This window comes from Nyctibius grandis, chromosome 8 (assembly GCF_013368605.1).
Source record: "Nyctibius grandis isolate bNycGra1 chromosome 8, bNycGra1.pri, whole genome shotgun sequence".
Lineage (NCBI taxonomy): Eukaryota > Metazoa > Chordata > Aves > Nyctibiiformes > Nyctibiidae > Nyctibius > Nyctibius grandis.
The window spans coordinates 10,893,174-10,908,537 of record NC_090665.1 but is presented as its reverse complement, the minus strand read 5'-3'; the positions used below and the strand labels follow the sequence as shown (position 1 = coordinate 10,908,537).

The following is a 15,364-nucleotide window of genomic DNA, read 5'->3' as shown; positions in this document are numbered from 1 at the left end:
TATAAATAAAGCTTTCTTCAGTCATCCTCTCTGGACTAAAATTAAAGCACTGCTTCAGATCTATGAGAAAAACTAGATCACTTATGCACATCTACAAAGACTATTGGGATACATTTTCTTCTGAAGTTCAGCAGACTGGAAGTTCCAAAGACTGGAAGAGGCTACTAGCACACTGCGTTATTACTGGGGAGAGATCCTGTTCTGAGCTGGCCCTTAAAACACTCCTTCGTGCACAGGAGGGCAGATATCCTTACCTCTGGACATCCAAGCGACAGCAGCTACCACAAAAGTCTTCAAGAGCCTAGGTTTGAAGAACTCTTAGGTGGTAGTTTGTTATTCTCTAGCAGTCTTATATATTTGGTGAATGTTTGGTATGTGAAAGTAGGCATCTTGCGTATCAAGAGCTGTTCATCCACCTCTTTCACATGAGGGACAGGGAACTGTCCCTAGAGAGAAAGTCCTGCCCTTGGCCTTTTATATTTCTGGTAAAGCTGATGGTCCTTAGCCTCTTGCTCTTCCAGGGAATCAGGAAAGAGCAGAAATAAAACTGTCTTCAAGAGCATACTTTAACTTGTGCTGCTGAGAACAGAAACTAGGCCAGGGGAGATTTCAGAGCTCCTGTCAAGTGAGGTATCCACCTATACAGAGCAAAGCAAAAAAAATCACCGTTGAAACAGACTGTTTGTAAAAACTCCTTTTAGGGAAAAGCTGTAGTTCAGTCTTCACAGAGACATGTCTTGATTTCAGAGAGGCCTGTAAAAGAGGAAGAATTCATTCACGCAAAGGACTTCAGGGACTCAGGGATTTTTATTTGGCCATGGAACCTTTAGGCTGTCTGTTAGCACTCCAAATCCCTATCAGACCAATAAAGCCTGCAGTCATTACGTCTGATAGCTCCTGCCTTCCAGGAAATGAGCCTGTGAGTTTTATTCTAGTTGTTAATAGGCAGGTGTTCACACCACCAAAATCAACAGTAACCAGAGCACTTAGAGATTCTTGCTGGCAGTCTCAGAGAAGGTAAGAATAAAAGGTCAAGCACTGAACTTCTCTTGCATTCACACATTGATTCTGTCTAAACTCCCCTTGCTCAACTAAAAGAGAATTTGTTCCTCAATACCTTATCAACACAATGTTAATTTTTGAACAGCACCTTTCACCAGAAATTGAATTAATTAGGAGTTTGTCAATGCATAGGAGCCAATCCAGATTAAAGGCATGGAGTGAATTTAGAGTTGAGCTAACTATCCCTTATTTAACCTTTGCCTGGATGCTCTTATTCTGCATCAAGAGAGTTCAACTCCAAAGCTTTGAAGTGCGTTCTGTGATTCAGAACTGGACACGCTCATCCTAGGATAAAGGTATGCACAGTGGGGAAATCAAGCAGAAATAGTTAAGATGGAGGAAATTTTAAGCATATAAACCCTATGGTTTTATCTGCATTAGAGGTTTTTGCAGCAGCATAGCCACCTCTTCTTTGACACTGGGGAAGAAAAGTATAGACACTGCTTTATCTCAGTGCAGTACATTTACATAAGGCAGCTACATCAATTCAAAAACTCCTGGCACCGACAAGCTCCATATTGCCCAAGCCAGTTGGCATAAAGATGGTGTGTATTCCCTCAGGGTGGGATTACAGCTCCGCATGCTATTCAGGAAAACAGGCCAGACAATTGAACTTCCTCTTCCAGGTGTGCTCATATGCCCTCTCTCACAAGTAATGCTAAAAAAAGACAAAAATGAATGAAATCCTGAAAAGATACTCTTCACACTGCTTTCAAAGCAAATACCAATTGCAGCCTTCAGGGAAAAGGTGAAACAAGTGCTGTTGCTGCAGTGCATCTGTTAATTAGTCTATAAGGATTTGTGTTTACGACAAGAGTGAAAACTAACTATTGCAACAGAAGTAATATCAGCTGAACACAGTTCTGCTGTTTTGTTCAATCTCATAGCAAGACTCAGCATATCTGCACTGGTATGAAGGCGACACTGGAGTTTGTAGGGCAGAAGTCACTCAGTTCTACTAAAGGTGGTTTACTCAAAGGACTTCAGGCTTTTTTGACCTTCTGCACCTTTAACACTGCCCCGAAATATCTCACACACACTGTATCCCTTGCTGTTTCAATCCAGCCTTGTTCTGTAACCAGGGATACTTCTGGAGATCACCACAGGTTCTCTGGGAAAGCAACTCAGTATCCTTGAAACGGAATTAGAGAATCACAAGAGGATTTAATCTTATTGAGATTTTATAGTAAAACAGTATTTAGCCCTGGCACTAAAACTCTTCACCTTATAAACAACATAAAAATTCAAATCAGACAGAGAAACAGCTACGACAAGCACTTTCATGAAGTCCACAATGATAAATGCCAATCTCCTTTTGCTGACGTGGCACAGCAGGGGAACAAGCCATCCTTTTCCTGGCATGAGCTTAAATGGTTCCTCGGATATACAATCCATGTGGACAGTACTGGCCTGAACTTCACTGGAGCTACAAACACATCAGTTTTGTGTTTTTTTGTTTTAAGTTGGTGTCCTCGTTTCATCGGGATTTTGTTTCAGTTTGTGGCCAGCCATGGTGATCAGGGCCATTAGCAGTTAAATGCAGGGCAGCTGCCCCAGGCTGGCCCACAGGTGTATTCTGTATCGTTAACAATCAAGTTCACTATAAAAGGGAGGGCTTGGGGGGAGAGGTGAGGCTGGTTTTGCTCTCCTCTCTTTTGGCTTTGTTCCTCACTCCTTCCCATTGCTGACAATTGCTATTCCTGGACAACCTGCTGCAACCTGTAGCTAAGTATATACTTTTGTGTGTTTTGTGTTAGCATTTATATTGGTTTCTTTATTTTATTAGATCTGTTTAATTTTAACCCACAAGTCTTCCTCTTTTTCCCAATTTCCTTCCTCAGTTGGGAAAGGGATATTGGGTGAGAGAAAAACTGTTATTGTTTAGCCTTGGGTGCGGGCTAAATGAAGACAGTTGGGCTACGTGTGCATGAGGAATGGGCACACTTTAGCCTTACCAACAGGGCCTCCATGACAAAACATGAAGAGTATCTTCACTGCCAGCTACCCTATTTTTCCAGGAACAAACTGGCAAAAAATGATTATGAACACTCTTGACACCAAGCCAAGGGAGTAAGTAAAGATGTGATTAATTAGGTGAATGTGAGTGGCCCTCTAAACTCACAGGACAAGACCACAGTGAGTATCAGAGGTGGTTCTCCAAGGGACAAGAGAAAAACAGGTCATGTATTTGAGCCACTATAAAGTAGTTACATCTCTGGAGCACTATGCAAGTCATTGAAAGAATCATTTTATAGTATCTTTTAAAAATCTGTCTGTCTTCTGCTGACACAGCACTGTTATTTTTGAGAGCCGTGAACAATTTCCACTGACGTGACAGGAGGCTGCTATACAAACAAGAAGTTGACAACTCGTTTTAGGATATGTGGTATTAAAAACATAGTATATAAAAATCAATAGCTGCTACATGGGACATGAGAAGGTATTTAACAAAGTGAAAACAGTAAATTACCTTAATGGCAGGACCACATGCTGCAATATATCAATCAATTTTTGGTTTTCCACTTACAACTGACAGGACTAAGATTATTCAAGGAAGACAAGTTCATTATCTTGTCTCTTCTGGGGAAGGAAGGAAAACTTAGAGCATAGAGACCAAGTGGAGAATCAAAACAAAATTGAAAACACGGTCAGGAGGGAATGATTGGCAGTTGCATGAGGAAACTAATCTTGCAAATGGACCAGAGGCTGCTGAAAGCAGAGGCAGAGGAATAAAGGGGGATTTACGCAGATTGAGGCAGAACCCTCAAAAAACAAGGTCTCCATATCAGAATTAGTGTGCTTTTTTTAGGAACCTATTAGAATATGAGAAGTGCTTAAATTTGCAGTGTGGATTAGTGATGTGACAATTTAACTATCCCAACATTTTACACAGTGTTAGACAGTATGGCAGTCTGAAAAGAGAGTAAGCTGTCTGGAAAAGCACTACAGCAAAACACAGAAATTACAACTAAACAAATCAGTTCCAAACTAGTTTAGAATAGGTAAAATACTAATATTTGGTCCTGAATGCTGCACTTCAGTCAGCCTTTACAGATATACTAATGTGAACTATACTGATGTGAACCTCTGAGCATGTCACTAGGGAACCTCTCAAAGATGGAGGGTCTGTGCCCAAACCAGCATCTCTCTGCTTAGCATGCACTGAAATTCAGAAGAACATCACTGTGGGGATACAATAATGCAAACTCCACTGAAATGACAAAAAAGCAATGACCTCTATTACTTCCAGGCACCTCCTATAGGTTTCATTGTCAATAAAAACTACAGTTATGTTTGTACTAAGTTCTTAATTTTATTATTTTAACAAGCTTGTAGCTGTATGTTAAATTTTCAGAGTATTCAAAATCTGATTTATATAATTTTAATCAAAATCTACTAACATATTTTTCAGCTGAAGCAATGGAATATCTTATTTCTGCTGTGCAAAAGAGCAACGTGTATAAATAATACAATCAACTGTAGTTCACAAGTGGATTCTTTCAATTTAGCTATTACTAATAAAATAAGAAAAGTAGTTATTAAAAAGATAGACTTACAGCTGATAAAAATATTATGTTTTTAAAATTATATGTTGGTGTTTCAAAGTGTGAACTTCATAAGCATTTACGTTAAGGTGAATGCTAATGTGAAGTTATACACACAAAGCTCAAAAAATGCCATAATTAGCATTTTCTGGACCCTTTACAGGCGTGCCTACATTAAAACATAGTCTTTATTTATTTCAGTTTGTACCAGCTTTTCAAACATGTCTCTGCCTCATTCACTGCATTTACTATTTCAGTACTGGCAAAACTGGGACTTGTGCAAACAACATTATTAAGCAAGAAAACAAGGAACTACTGTTTTATCAGTGAAACAAATACACGAGACCATCATGAAGCATAAAACATTTTCACCTGGCCTCTGGCAGGGCTGTATTTAAATGCAGAACAGGGCCTTGATGAGGGCAGCATGGCTAGAGGTCTTGGAGCAGTGGCTTGCTCTGCAGCTGCCTGGTTAATGTCTTTACCTCTACTTTGTATAGACAGGGAGAAGGAGGTCATGGTGCGACAGCCAGTGGCGAGAAGAGAGCTTTGATCATCTTCTCTGAGGAACAGACCAGAGCCTTGAAGAGGTAAGTTTATAACCTTCCTTGGGGAATCTTTGTTTTTTATTTTGCAAGTAGTACTTCAGTTCAGGCTACTTTAAAGTACATCTATAGGTTTGTGGGGTTTTTTGTTTAAAACTCTAAGGAACTTATACTAATGGTAGAATGGAAGATGCTAGGAGAACCAGGGAACCAGCTTTTTCTTTCTTTCTGTGAAGTTAAATGTTTCTTTTTGCAGAAGCTGACCTTAAGGTTGGTGTTACACTAATATAATGTAGTTCCCTTTGAAGGAATTACAGGGGGAAGCACATAAAACAATTCCTTCCTGGGGCTGTTTAAATACTGCATTTTTATAGCAACAGTGTAACTGTAATGATTCCTTGTGGATTAATGAGGGTGCCATAAACGAACAGCCCAAACTGGACTGACAAACTTATTGGCTTCTCTTCCTCTTTCTGGAAAAAGCATTAAAAATAACATGCATTTGCTCTCCAAGGCTGCATGTGATTTTCAGCCAACGATTTCCTATGTCTGGCTCATTATAAGAGTTGCAGGAGAACTGAGCCTCTAAGGGCACTTGCTATGTGGTCTCAGACCCTGTTTGTGACTTTGCCTGGCTGCTGGGCTGTAACTTGCCACACAGCACAGTAATGCTAAAGACTTCTTGCACAGAACGGGGGGAAAGAGAAGATGACTGCCTTACCAGTGTACTCTCAAATGCATTTCTCTTAAGAGAAGTTATGTGACCACAAACTTAGCCATGTGAAGTCAAAATGCTAAACTAATTATGCTAAGCTAGGACTTTAGAATTGGTGCTGCAAGGGTCACTAAGCATAGTGATGTGAGAAACTTCCTCAGGTGAGTTGGTGCTGACTGCTGGAGAAGACAGCATGAGGCTGCCCTGAGAACAAGTTCATCTGATGTAAGACTGAGGCTGTGGGCATGACATCTGACAGCAGCAGTGGTTGGAGAGGACTGCTGTTTACAGCCCTCCCCGGCTGCTTCTTACTTTCTCCCTGAAATCTAACAGCTGGGCTGTTTGTAAAACTGCTAACCTGATCAACTTCACCAGCACAGCTCCTTAACCTATTGCTTAAGCTGTTTAAGCATAGCATGCCTCATTCTGACTGAAACAGGAGGTTGCAGCGCTCATCTGAGCAGCTCAGCTGGTAAATCTGAAAATGAGGTAACAAGCAGCTGGGGATGGTAATCTGTGCTCTGCACAGCTGCTGTGACAGAAGCACACATCAAGAAGAACGTAAGGGCAGATATTTTTTTCAGATGTCCTCTTCCCTCAGAAGCAACAAACTCATACCACTTCCTAAATGTCACTTAAAGGCTAATAAGGTTCAAGTGAAATAACAATCAGAAGGACTTTTTCCTCCTTATCTCAGCTTCTAGGAAAGAAAGTAACTTTACTAGAAAAACAATAAAGTCTTAAGTTGGACTGTGACTGACAGCAAGTATTCTAATGCATTAAAGAGTCTACCCTGAAGACTTAGTCAAATGTCTAAAGTATCTCCAGAAGATCCCCCGGTATTAAAGGTCAGCAGGTACTTCTTTGTGTCCAGTTTCCAGATGGGTTGGTCTATTCCACCACATGATGGTACACTAATGGGGACAATGGTTCTTCTACCCTCTCCCTCTGCAAACCTCTTCCTTCAAGAGGAGCTGAGGGTGTTGCAGAACTCCCTTTAAGCACAGAGCTAGCAACAGTCCATGCTAACAGATGAACAGAAAATGGGTTCCTCTTAGGAGGGTCTCTAAGCATTTTTCTATACACAGAAAGAATTTTTATTTAAAGCAATGCAAATAGCCAGTTTTTCACTGTGTCCCAAAACAGAATGTCCTTTGACATTCCAAACCTAAGTGACTTGATGTTAACTCTCTGCTTGCCCCAAAGGGTGTCCCTGATGAGAATTTTCTGACACTCTTAATAAAACCTCAGATGGATTTCTTGGTTCCAGGCATGTGTAACCTTCCTTTTGGAAAGGCTTAAATCAAGTTATCTGAAGGGAGGAGGAAAGAGGCAGGCAGGCAGTCTGCTTAGGTGGGGTACACATTAATTGCTGATTGAAGTGTAAGATTCCCCCCCCATTTTCTTGATACAACAAATAGGAAAAGATGGATATAATCAGCTGTCCCAAGGACCAGATGAGCTTCTGACTCACTGCAGAGTAGGTGAAGCTTATGCACACAGTGTAGCATACAGATTGACCCATATAAATACTCCTCTATAGAATTACTAAGAAGTAAAATCCCCTGCACACTCATTCTCTCTAATAGAAGACAATACTGCTCCTAGTTAGTTAAGCAATCCTTTCAATACAGGAGTGGATAAATTTAATAACATGATGCTTTTGTGCACTGTTATCCCACAGGCTGACTGAAAATAAAAAAATTATTTTCCTTGCTTCTTACCTAAGCCTGCCATTCTTCCAGAACAATGTTGCCTGATAGTCTTAGTTGTGAACATAATCAACTCAAAGGTTCACTCATGGCTGAATTAATCTGATATTGTTCCCCTTAAGTCTCTTCCATACCTAACACTTCTGTCACAGTGAGAACTCTGTTCACAAGAAATCTGACAATGGAATCTTGAGTTCATAATCACAACTGAAAATCCTGGTTGTCAATCAGGATTTAGCAATATGCAGCTGAGTTGTGGTTCCTACTGTTCACGAGAACCTCAGTTACTGTCAGGTGTCTTCTGGACAGAGCCCCCCCAACAGTCCTACTGTGTCTACTTGGACACAATGTCAAATGGCTTTAGAAACATCATAGTAATGCCCCATGAGCGTATAGGGGTGTTTCTTCAAAAACTGTCATCTGTTCTTTAACGCTGCTCTGGGAGTGATGCTACACAAATATCAAACCTCTTGTTTCTGTGGGAGCTCCTGCTGCAGTCTCAAGATACAAAAGGCAGCCCCTGAGAGTGGGTTTTAGTATTCAGTGCTTGCTACTGTAGTTTCTTGCACATCAAGTGTAAATACATGATCTGCTCCTTAAAATGCGTGAGCAACAGATGTGCGAAAGTCACCTTTCACGTGCTTACAGAACTAACTTCTGATAAATTTTGCTACACTAATATGCAGAAAAAGACAAAATTCAATATTGCCAGGTGGACTTTGATAGATGATGATGTCTTCTGCTTGTTACCTGTATCTGGGAACTTGGCATACCTCATGCTTCTATACAAACTTTGACCAGCTAAATGTAAACAAAGCATTGGTTTATCTTTAATGCAGGGTCTGAGCTCAAATTTGAAGCTGCCTTAATTTCCCAGTTTAGAGAGAGGGAAATAGAAGAGGCTTATATTACACAGATTGTGGAAGTCAAAGGCAGAGTTGGAGTATAGTGGCCTGCTATCTTAGGAACTTCATGTAAAATTTTGACTCAATTTTTTTTCCAGATCAACTTAAATTCAGAGAGAAATATGTGTAAGAGCAAGCTGAATCAGCTTCCACGCTAAGACTGCTTTAGCTAAGAGAAAACCACTTTTTCAGAGATGCAGGAGACCCATCAGATGTCTGTATAAAAAAAACTACTCTGAGCAGCATCTGTTTAATTTGAGGATTTTTAGATGCCTTTCCCTGCCTGTCTACATCTGTGTAAGCTTAGATTTTTCTACACATGTTGGCTGTGAAGATGCATAGGGGTGGGGAAGAAGCTTTATCAATTCTCACTTAATGGATTAAATTACTGTCTTCTGCTGTGTGGAAATTCTGTAACAATGGCTGCAGCATAAGGCACCAATGACTTCAAAGGATTTTGATCTCTGCCAAGGATGCACAGAGTAACTGAGATTATTTTCCCTTATTTCCTTCATATCCTATTAAGATAACTTTGCTAATGACAACTGCATTATTTTAGGTATCTTATTAGGTCAGCATTAAACAAGCAATTAAAAAAACTGAAACCATCATTCCAGTGAAATGCTGGATAGGTAAACTTTGAAGAGATGAAAGGACAAATCTTACAAATAAAATTCTAACAACAAGGTGCTAAAGTAATATTGCTGACTAAAAAGAAAACCCCAAACTTCAGTGCCAACTTACACTTTCAAATCAGTGTTAGTTAAGGTGTGTTGTCTGTAGCATCTGGCAACTCATCTGTTTCCTGTGGTGGTGGAGCTCTCAATGGCCCTTCTGCTGTCAAGGGCACAAAGCACCACTTCAACACTACGAGTGGACTGCATTAAACCTGAAATGCAGAAAACTGACTGTAGCTCATTCAGATAGCCTTTCTATGGAAGGAACAGTAATCTTAATGCAAATCACTGTTTAAACATCATTAAATATTTAAACTTTTTTCAATGAAAGTGAACAAGGGGGCAGGGCGTGAAGTTTTTGGTGTCCATTGAGGAACCAGGCAGGTAAACCCAAACCTGGTAAAATTGCTCCTGCATTATTTGTAGATATGCCTCATGACTTATGCGTAAGAAACATGAGGAGTCTGTGTTTAGCATGCCAGAACTACAGATTAGCACATACTGCAGAACTTCTATCAATGCTGGAAACAATCCTGATACGGTAAAGATACCTCAACCACAGTGACACTTACTTAAACACCAAGTACAACCTGGCTAAAGCTTCTATGTGAAACCCTGGCCTCTTTGAAACAAAGTTCTCTTGATGCTGCCAGGGTGGGAACTTGTTCTGCAGTCAGACTAACTGGGAATTTGGACAACTCTTGCTTTTAAAGTGCTCTAAGGCTTGTAGACAGGAAAGTGGTAACGAAAGTTCAAGAACAACAGAAGAGCAATTTTTCAGATCATATAAATGATGAACTCTATGCATTAGATGGAAGAATATTCCAATTGTTAGAAATCAGAAACATGGATGGGGGAGCACAAAGTCATGTTTTCTAGAATGTTTTAAAACAGCATTGGTGCAAGCTACATGCAAGTTCTCCTTTGGCTCTCCACAGAGTACACAGCCCAGCAGCTGGGCAACCCTGTTCCCTCTTTTAGCAGGCCAGTGTCTCTTTTTAACCCATGAATTTGGTGATTCATCTTTGTTCAATTGCGAGAAGCCTAAACAAACCAAGATCTGAGGAAGCACGCAGAGGAAACCTCAAAACAAAGGGGAATTTTTAAGCCAATTAAAGCTGCTACCTTGTTGGTTTTGTAAATACTACAACAGATAAGCATTTCAAGTGAATAAAGAGCTAAAGATCTACTGGCCTAACAAATAAATTGGAAACTTGATTTGATGGAGCTTCTGTTTGGATTTCTCAACTTTTGAATGCTGCATCAAGCTAGTTAAAAACTTCAGTGACTATTCTAGGAATTGATAAGCAAGACTGTCATCGACTACAGTTTCTGTGTGTACAGCAGAAACAAGGTAGAAGTTGGAAATAGAAGTGTCTCTGCAGAATATTATAAAGTTCACAGAAGCTCTTAATGGTTTCTGGTATAACTACATTTTCATTACAGCTCTATCCATCCTTCTAAGAAGTTAATACTCTGCTAGAATGACTTAGACAGAAAAACAATAGTGAGGAGGACTGAGAGAAGCTCTGGGGACTAGGAGGGTGTTGCACAGGGAACTTCAGGGATTTAGGAATGTAGGATGGCCTTTGACATACAAAGTTTTGCCTACAAATGCTGGAGTGCCTGAGCTCAGGTATATGTTTATACTGACACAAATAGTAGTTTGTAACTCCATAATTATTCTGACCTACAGTTAATATTGTCTCTTCATGCTTATGTTCACCATATTAATTTGTTTCAAGGGACTTCTGAAGTACAGTAAGACATACTTCATAGCCTTAAATGGAAGTTCATGGAGAAACTTATCCTAAGCTGATAAATATCTACAGGGCAATTAACACTATAGAGATCCAATTTTGATGATACTTCTCTGTACAGAAGCAAATAAAATAGGTGATAACTTGTTTGATGTGTGAGATTTAAAATAGAAAACAGATGTGCTTACTCATATGTTGAGAGGCTAGACTTAGCACCTTAACTATGCTATGAGACCCAATTGACTTGTTTGGGTTTTCTCTTCCTTGCTGTTCTGGCTGAAACATTACAGGAGGAAGTGCATAAAGAAGCTGAACTGTGGTCCCTCAAGAGTTGGATGTGAATCTGTTGTTGCAAATCATGATCTGGATATTTCTAATCTACAGCATGGATGCTATATAGAAAGCAAAGCATGTGTGCTTCCAAATGTTGGCAAACCAAATTAAATAGGATAACTGTCTACAGTGTCCTCATTCTAGTGAACATAGCGCACTAAAAAAATAGAACCCTGTGCTAGTTCATATCAGAACAAAGATAAATAGGCAACCCACAAATTATCAAGGGGGGCTGGTGAGGGGGGAAGCTATAAAAAAAGCCCCTGGGTTTTGACTGTTAGGGAAATACATTATCAGTGTTACTTTTTTTTTTTTTATGAAAAAGGATGCTAAATACATACATTCAATAGTACACACTAACTCTAAAGATAAAATGACAGAATGAAACCTGAAGAATGTGTTGAAAGGGTGAGGGTCAAGTAAAATGCTGTTCTGTAGCTTGACAGAGGAACTGTCCCATCTTCTGGAGAAAAAAGGCATAAGCAAATTTCATGCATTTCAGATTATAGGAATAGCTGTGCACAAATACTTGCAGAAATAAGACTTGGCTAATATTCCAGAGGAATGAATCTTCAGTTACCAACTGAACTGATACTGCTTATAGTCAAACAATGAGTCTGAATTTTCATGGTACTAGACTACCTGTAGATATTAAGTGTAACAACTGCTATTCAGGAGAGTGCCTTCAAAACAGGGAGTTGATGAACATATTTACAAGCTCTGTTAACAAATATTGTCTCTGAAGAAGTGACAAGCTATAAAATTTTTTGCTGGCTGCTTTCAATCTTTTACTGCACCATACTTACTGGACTGTCAGTGTTCAATTTTTAACTGGTGCCATAAAAATTCTTACGACAAGTGTAATAAAGGATAGTGAATATCCTCATTTGCCTGCAAGCATCAAATATTTCTACTTTGGCTTTAATCTTTTTAAAATAGCAAAATCCATGAGAAGAGCAACTAAATGTTTCTGGCTTGAATTTCAGGACACTAACCACAACATGCTTCTGCACTAGTGTCATAGAGGAAGGAAAACATGCCTCTGCATTAAAGTTAGAGGGTGGATTTGGGCTGTAATTTGATTTCCACAGCAGCATGTCCCAATCAGTTGGAAAGCTTGTAATTAACCTCTTTGCAGGAACCACAAATAAACAGAATTTGTTTGAGGAAACTTTGATTGCTCAATGTGAACTGGATTTCCAGCCAGAGTGCCTGTTCCTGTGTTAAAGTAAGGCAGTATTTTGGAAGTCTGCTTCCTCAGTGATGCTTTCTGCCCTACCAACTGTTCTTGGCACACAAGGAATCTAATACATAGAGACCCTAGGTGTAATACTGTGCTAGTTTCTTCTGCTAAATACAAATTCAGTTTGAAGTGCCAAGTCTGCAGGATGTGCTTAAGCTGATGGAGTTGAACTCCCTCCCTCCTGGCAGCAGAGGAAAAAGTTTTCAAGTACTCAAAGTAAAAACTTAACAGCTTTTCAGAACACTTCTCTCTCTTCTGTTAAGTAAATTAAATGAGCACACACAGCAGTGGAGTGGGTGGAAGATAAAGCACCTCTTTAAAATGTAATGCTCTGTAGAATACATGCTCGCTCTTGGAAAAGGAAGCCTGAGCTCATGGCTGCCTTACAGGGAGTGCAGTCACATCTGGGCATGAGTAGTTTCCTGTGTGGATGGCACCGTCTCTCAAGGCTTCCTCTCATAAATGAGGAATGTGTCTGATCAGCCACTTGTCTGGTTTACTAAAGGCATATGTAGATGGTTTTTCAACTATTTTAACTTGCTAAAAGTTCCACTTATGAAGTGTGTGCACAAACTTTCCTGTTTCCCAGACTTTATACTACCTGGCCCCTATGGCAGCTATTGAAGTACTCCAGCATGTTTTTGGAGAAGCACAGTCAAGGTTTTGTCTAAAACTGTCCTGTCAGAAGTAAAACTGATATCAGGGGGTTTTTTTTGCAAGGACAAGCAAAGGAAGACTAAACTTGAGGTACTTCAACATGGAACTGCAGAGTATTTCTACTAAAGCTTCTTGTCCATGTTATGACTGCTTGAGATAGATAATAGAAGTTTACTTTAGGTTTGTATAACATCCTTCCTCTCAAAGGGCAAAAAGCATTTTCTACTCAAGCCAACAAACAACAAATTGGGTTATTTCATCCAAAGTTGGACAAAGGCCTTCATGTAAATTCTGCTATCCAGGAAAGACTATATACAAACACATGCAAAAAGCACTTAAAAGTCTGTTCCCTACGCTTAACTTTCCAAGCACTCTTCACTTCTCCCAACAGCTTAGTCTTGTCTTGTCAGAAGCTTATTCTTTTTCTAATTGCTGGCACAAAAGGCTGTTAAATCATGTTTTGACAGCTGAAATATTACATCTTCATAAATAAAAAGAACTGTCAATAGTGCTAGTGCAGAAGCAAAGGAATCAGATGCAGTACTAAAAGCTGGCGGAGAGGACAATGATTCAAAAGTTTAGAAAAGCATCTGCTTATAGTTTGATAGCAGCTATCTGTCTAAATCCAACCTAGAAAATTAGATCCTGCTACAGCTGGCACAGAGATTATGAACATCTCACTGGACAAAAAAAAACCATTTAGAAATAATAGTATTAGATCAAGAGGGCATTCTGTTCACTTCTGTCCTTTTCATTGCAAAAAAGAAAAAAACCAACAAACCCACAACAATTTTCTGGTGTCTAAAGGTCAAGCTAGCAAGCTTGCAGTTGTCTTCTAAGCTTAGAAGAATCTGCTATAGTAAAATCTAGTAGCTTTACTTTATATGTGGCATATTTCTCCCCCACACACTTAGTTTGCACATGGGTCTTCAGGTTAAGCCTTTCTCCACTGAGATCCTGGGTTGGAAGGGTGCACACAGGCTCTCACTTCTATTCCCATCTCAGATCTCTCTCATGTCATCGGCATTAAATTCGTATTCACATAACACAGACACGAAATGAGAACGCTTTTTAAAAGCCACAACATGAGAAGTTTCAAAATGAGCTGCACAGAAAGGCACTAACACCTAGAGCATGTCAGCGTTAGCAATAACACACATCGTACGACCAACCATGACCAACACAACGTGTGCCAGTACCTCACAGTACGAAAAGGAGCAAGATACTTAGTTGCTTCTGGACCTGCAGACCAGGTATTTCCTTTCCAAGCAGCGGTGCCTGAGCGCAGGCCGGAGGGGAAGGGATCAGATCCTCCTGGGACCGAGGGCACCGGGCTACTTCACCTGCCCTCTGTAAGCTGTCCTCGCCGCCGAGGCGCGGCCGCCCGTAAGCTCTCCCGCTGCTCCGGGGCCGCCGCCTTCCAGCCCAGACCGGCGGACAGCTCCGGGGGGGCGGCCGCCGCCCTGGGGGCTTTGGCCATGTGCCACCGCCCCGATGGGGGACACTCCCCACACACCTGACAGCAGCCCCCCCGGGAGCGGGGGCGGGAGCCGGGCCCAGCGCTACGGGGGCTCCTTCCCCGTGTCCCCGTCCCCAGCCCCGCGGGGGTTCAGCCGCGCCCCGGGGGAGGGACACCCCCCCCCCCCCGCCACCGGAGGGGGGAGGACGCCATTGGGAACAGCCCAGCCGCGGAGGCGTTTCCATGACAACCCCCTTCCCGCCCCGGGGGCCTCGCACCCGCCCTCGCCACAGGGGGGCGACAAGCCCCGTACCCCCCGCCCCCACTCCGTCCCACCCGCCTCACGGTCCCCGTCGGGAGGATACAGCTTGAAGCCCCGGAGGATCTCCTTGGCCCGCTCGTCCGTGGCCGACATGGTCCTGCCGCGCCGCGGGCGGACGGGGCTGGGCCGGGCTGGCCTGGCTGCGCGGGCCTGGGCGGGAAGGCGGCGGTGACAGCGGCGCCTCAGGACCCCCCACCCCTCCCCCCTCACTCCCTCGCACCCGCCACGGGCCGGCGCAACCAACCCCGGCGGCCTCTCACCGCCCCGCCCCCCCGGCGCGCCGCTCTGGCCAATCATCCTCCGTCACCACCCCGCCGCCCCGCCTTCTGGCGCAGGAAGGACGGCGCGGCTGACCAATCAGACGGCGCGTCCGCCCTGCCGCTCCCCTCCCTCATTCAAGGGCGGCTGCGCAGCGGTCGTTAAGGCGTA

The 15,364-nt window shown here is 42.0% G+C and overlaps 1 protein-coding gene across 1 annotated transcript in view; it reads right to left on the bottom strand.

The window, feature by feature from the left end:
• PDE6D (phosphodiesterase 6D) overlaps positions 1 to 15,127 on the bottom strand; it is a 41,272-nt gene extending 26,145 nt beyond the window's left edge. The window contains exon 1 of the mRNA XM_068405829.1: positions 14,979 to 15,127. Coding sequence (XP_068261930.1) covers positions 14,979 to 15,028 — 50 coding nt within the window. The 5' untranslated portion in view covers positions 15,029 to 15,127. The remainder of the gene's footprint in view (positions 1 to 14,978) is intronic.
• Between the last annotated feature and the right edge of the window lie 237 nt (positions 15,128 to 15,364).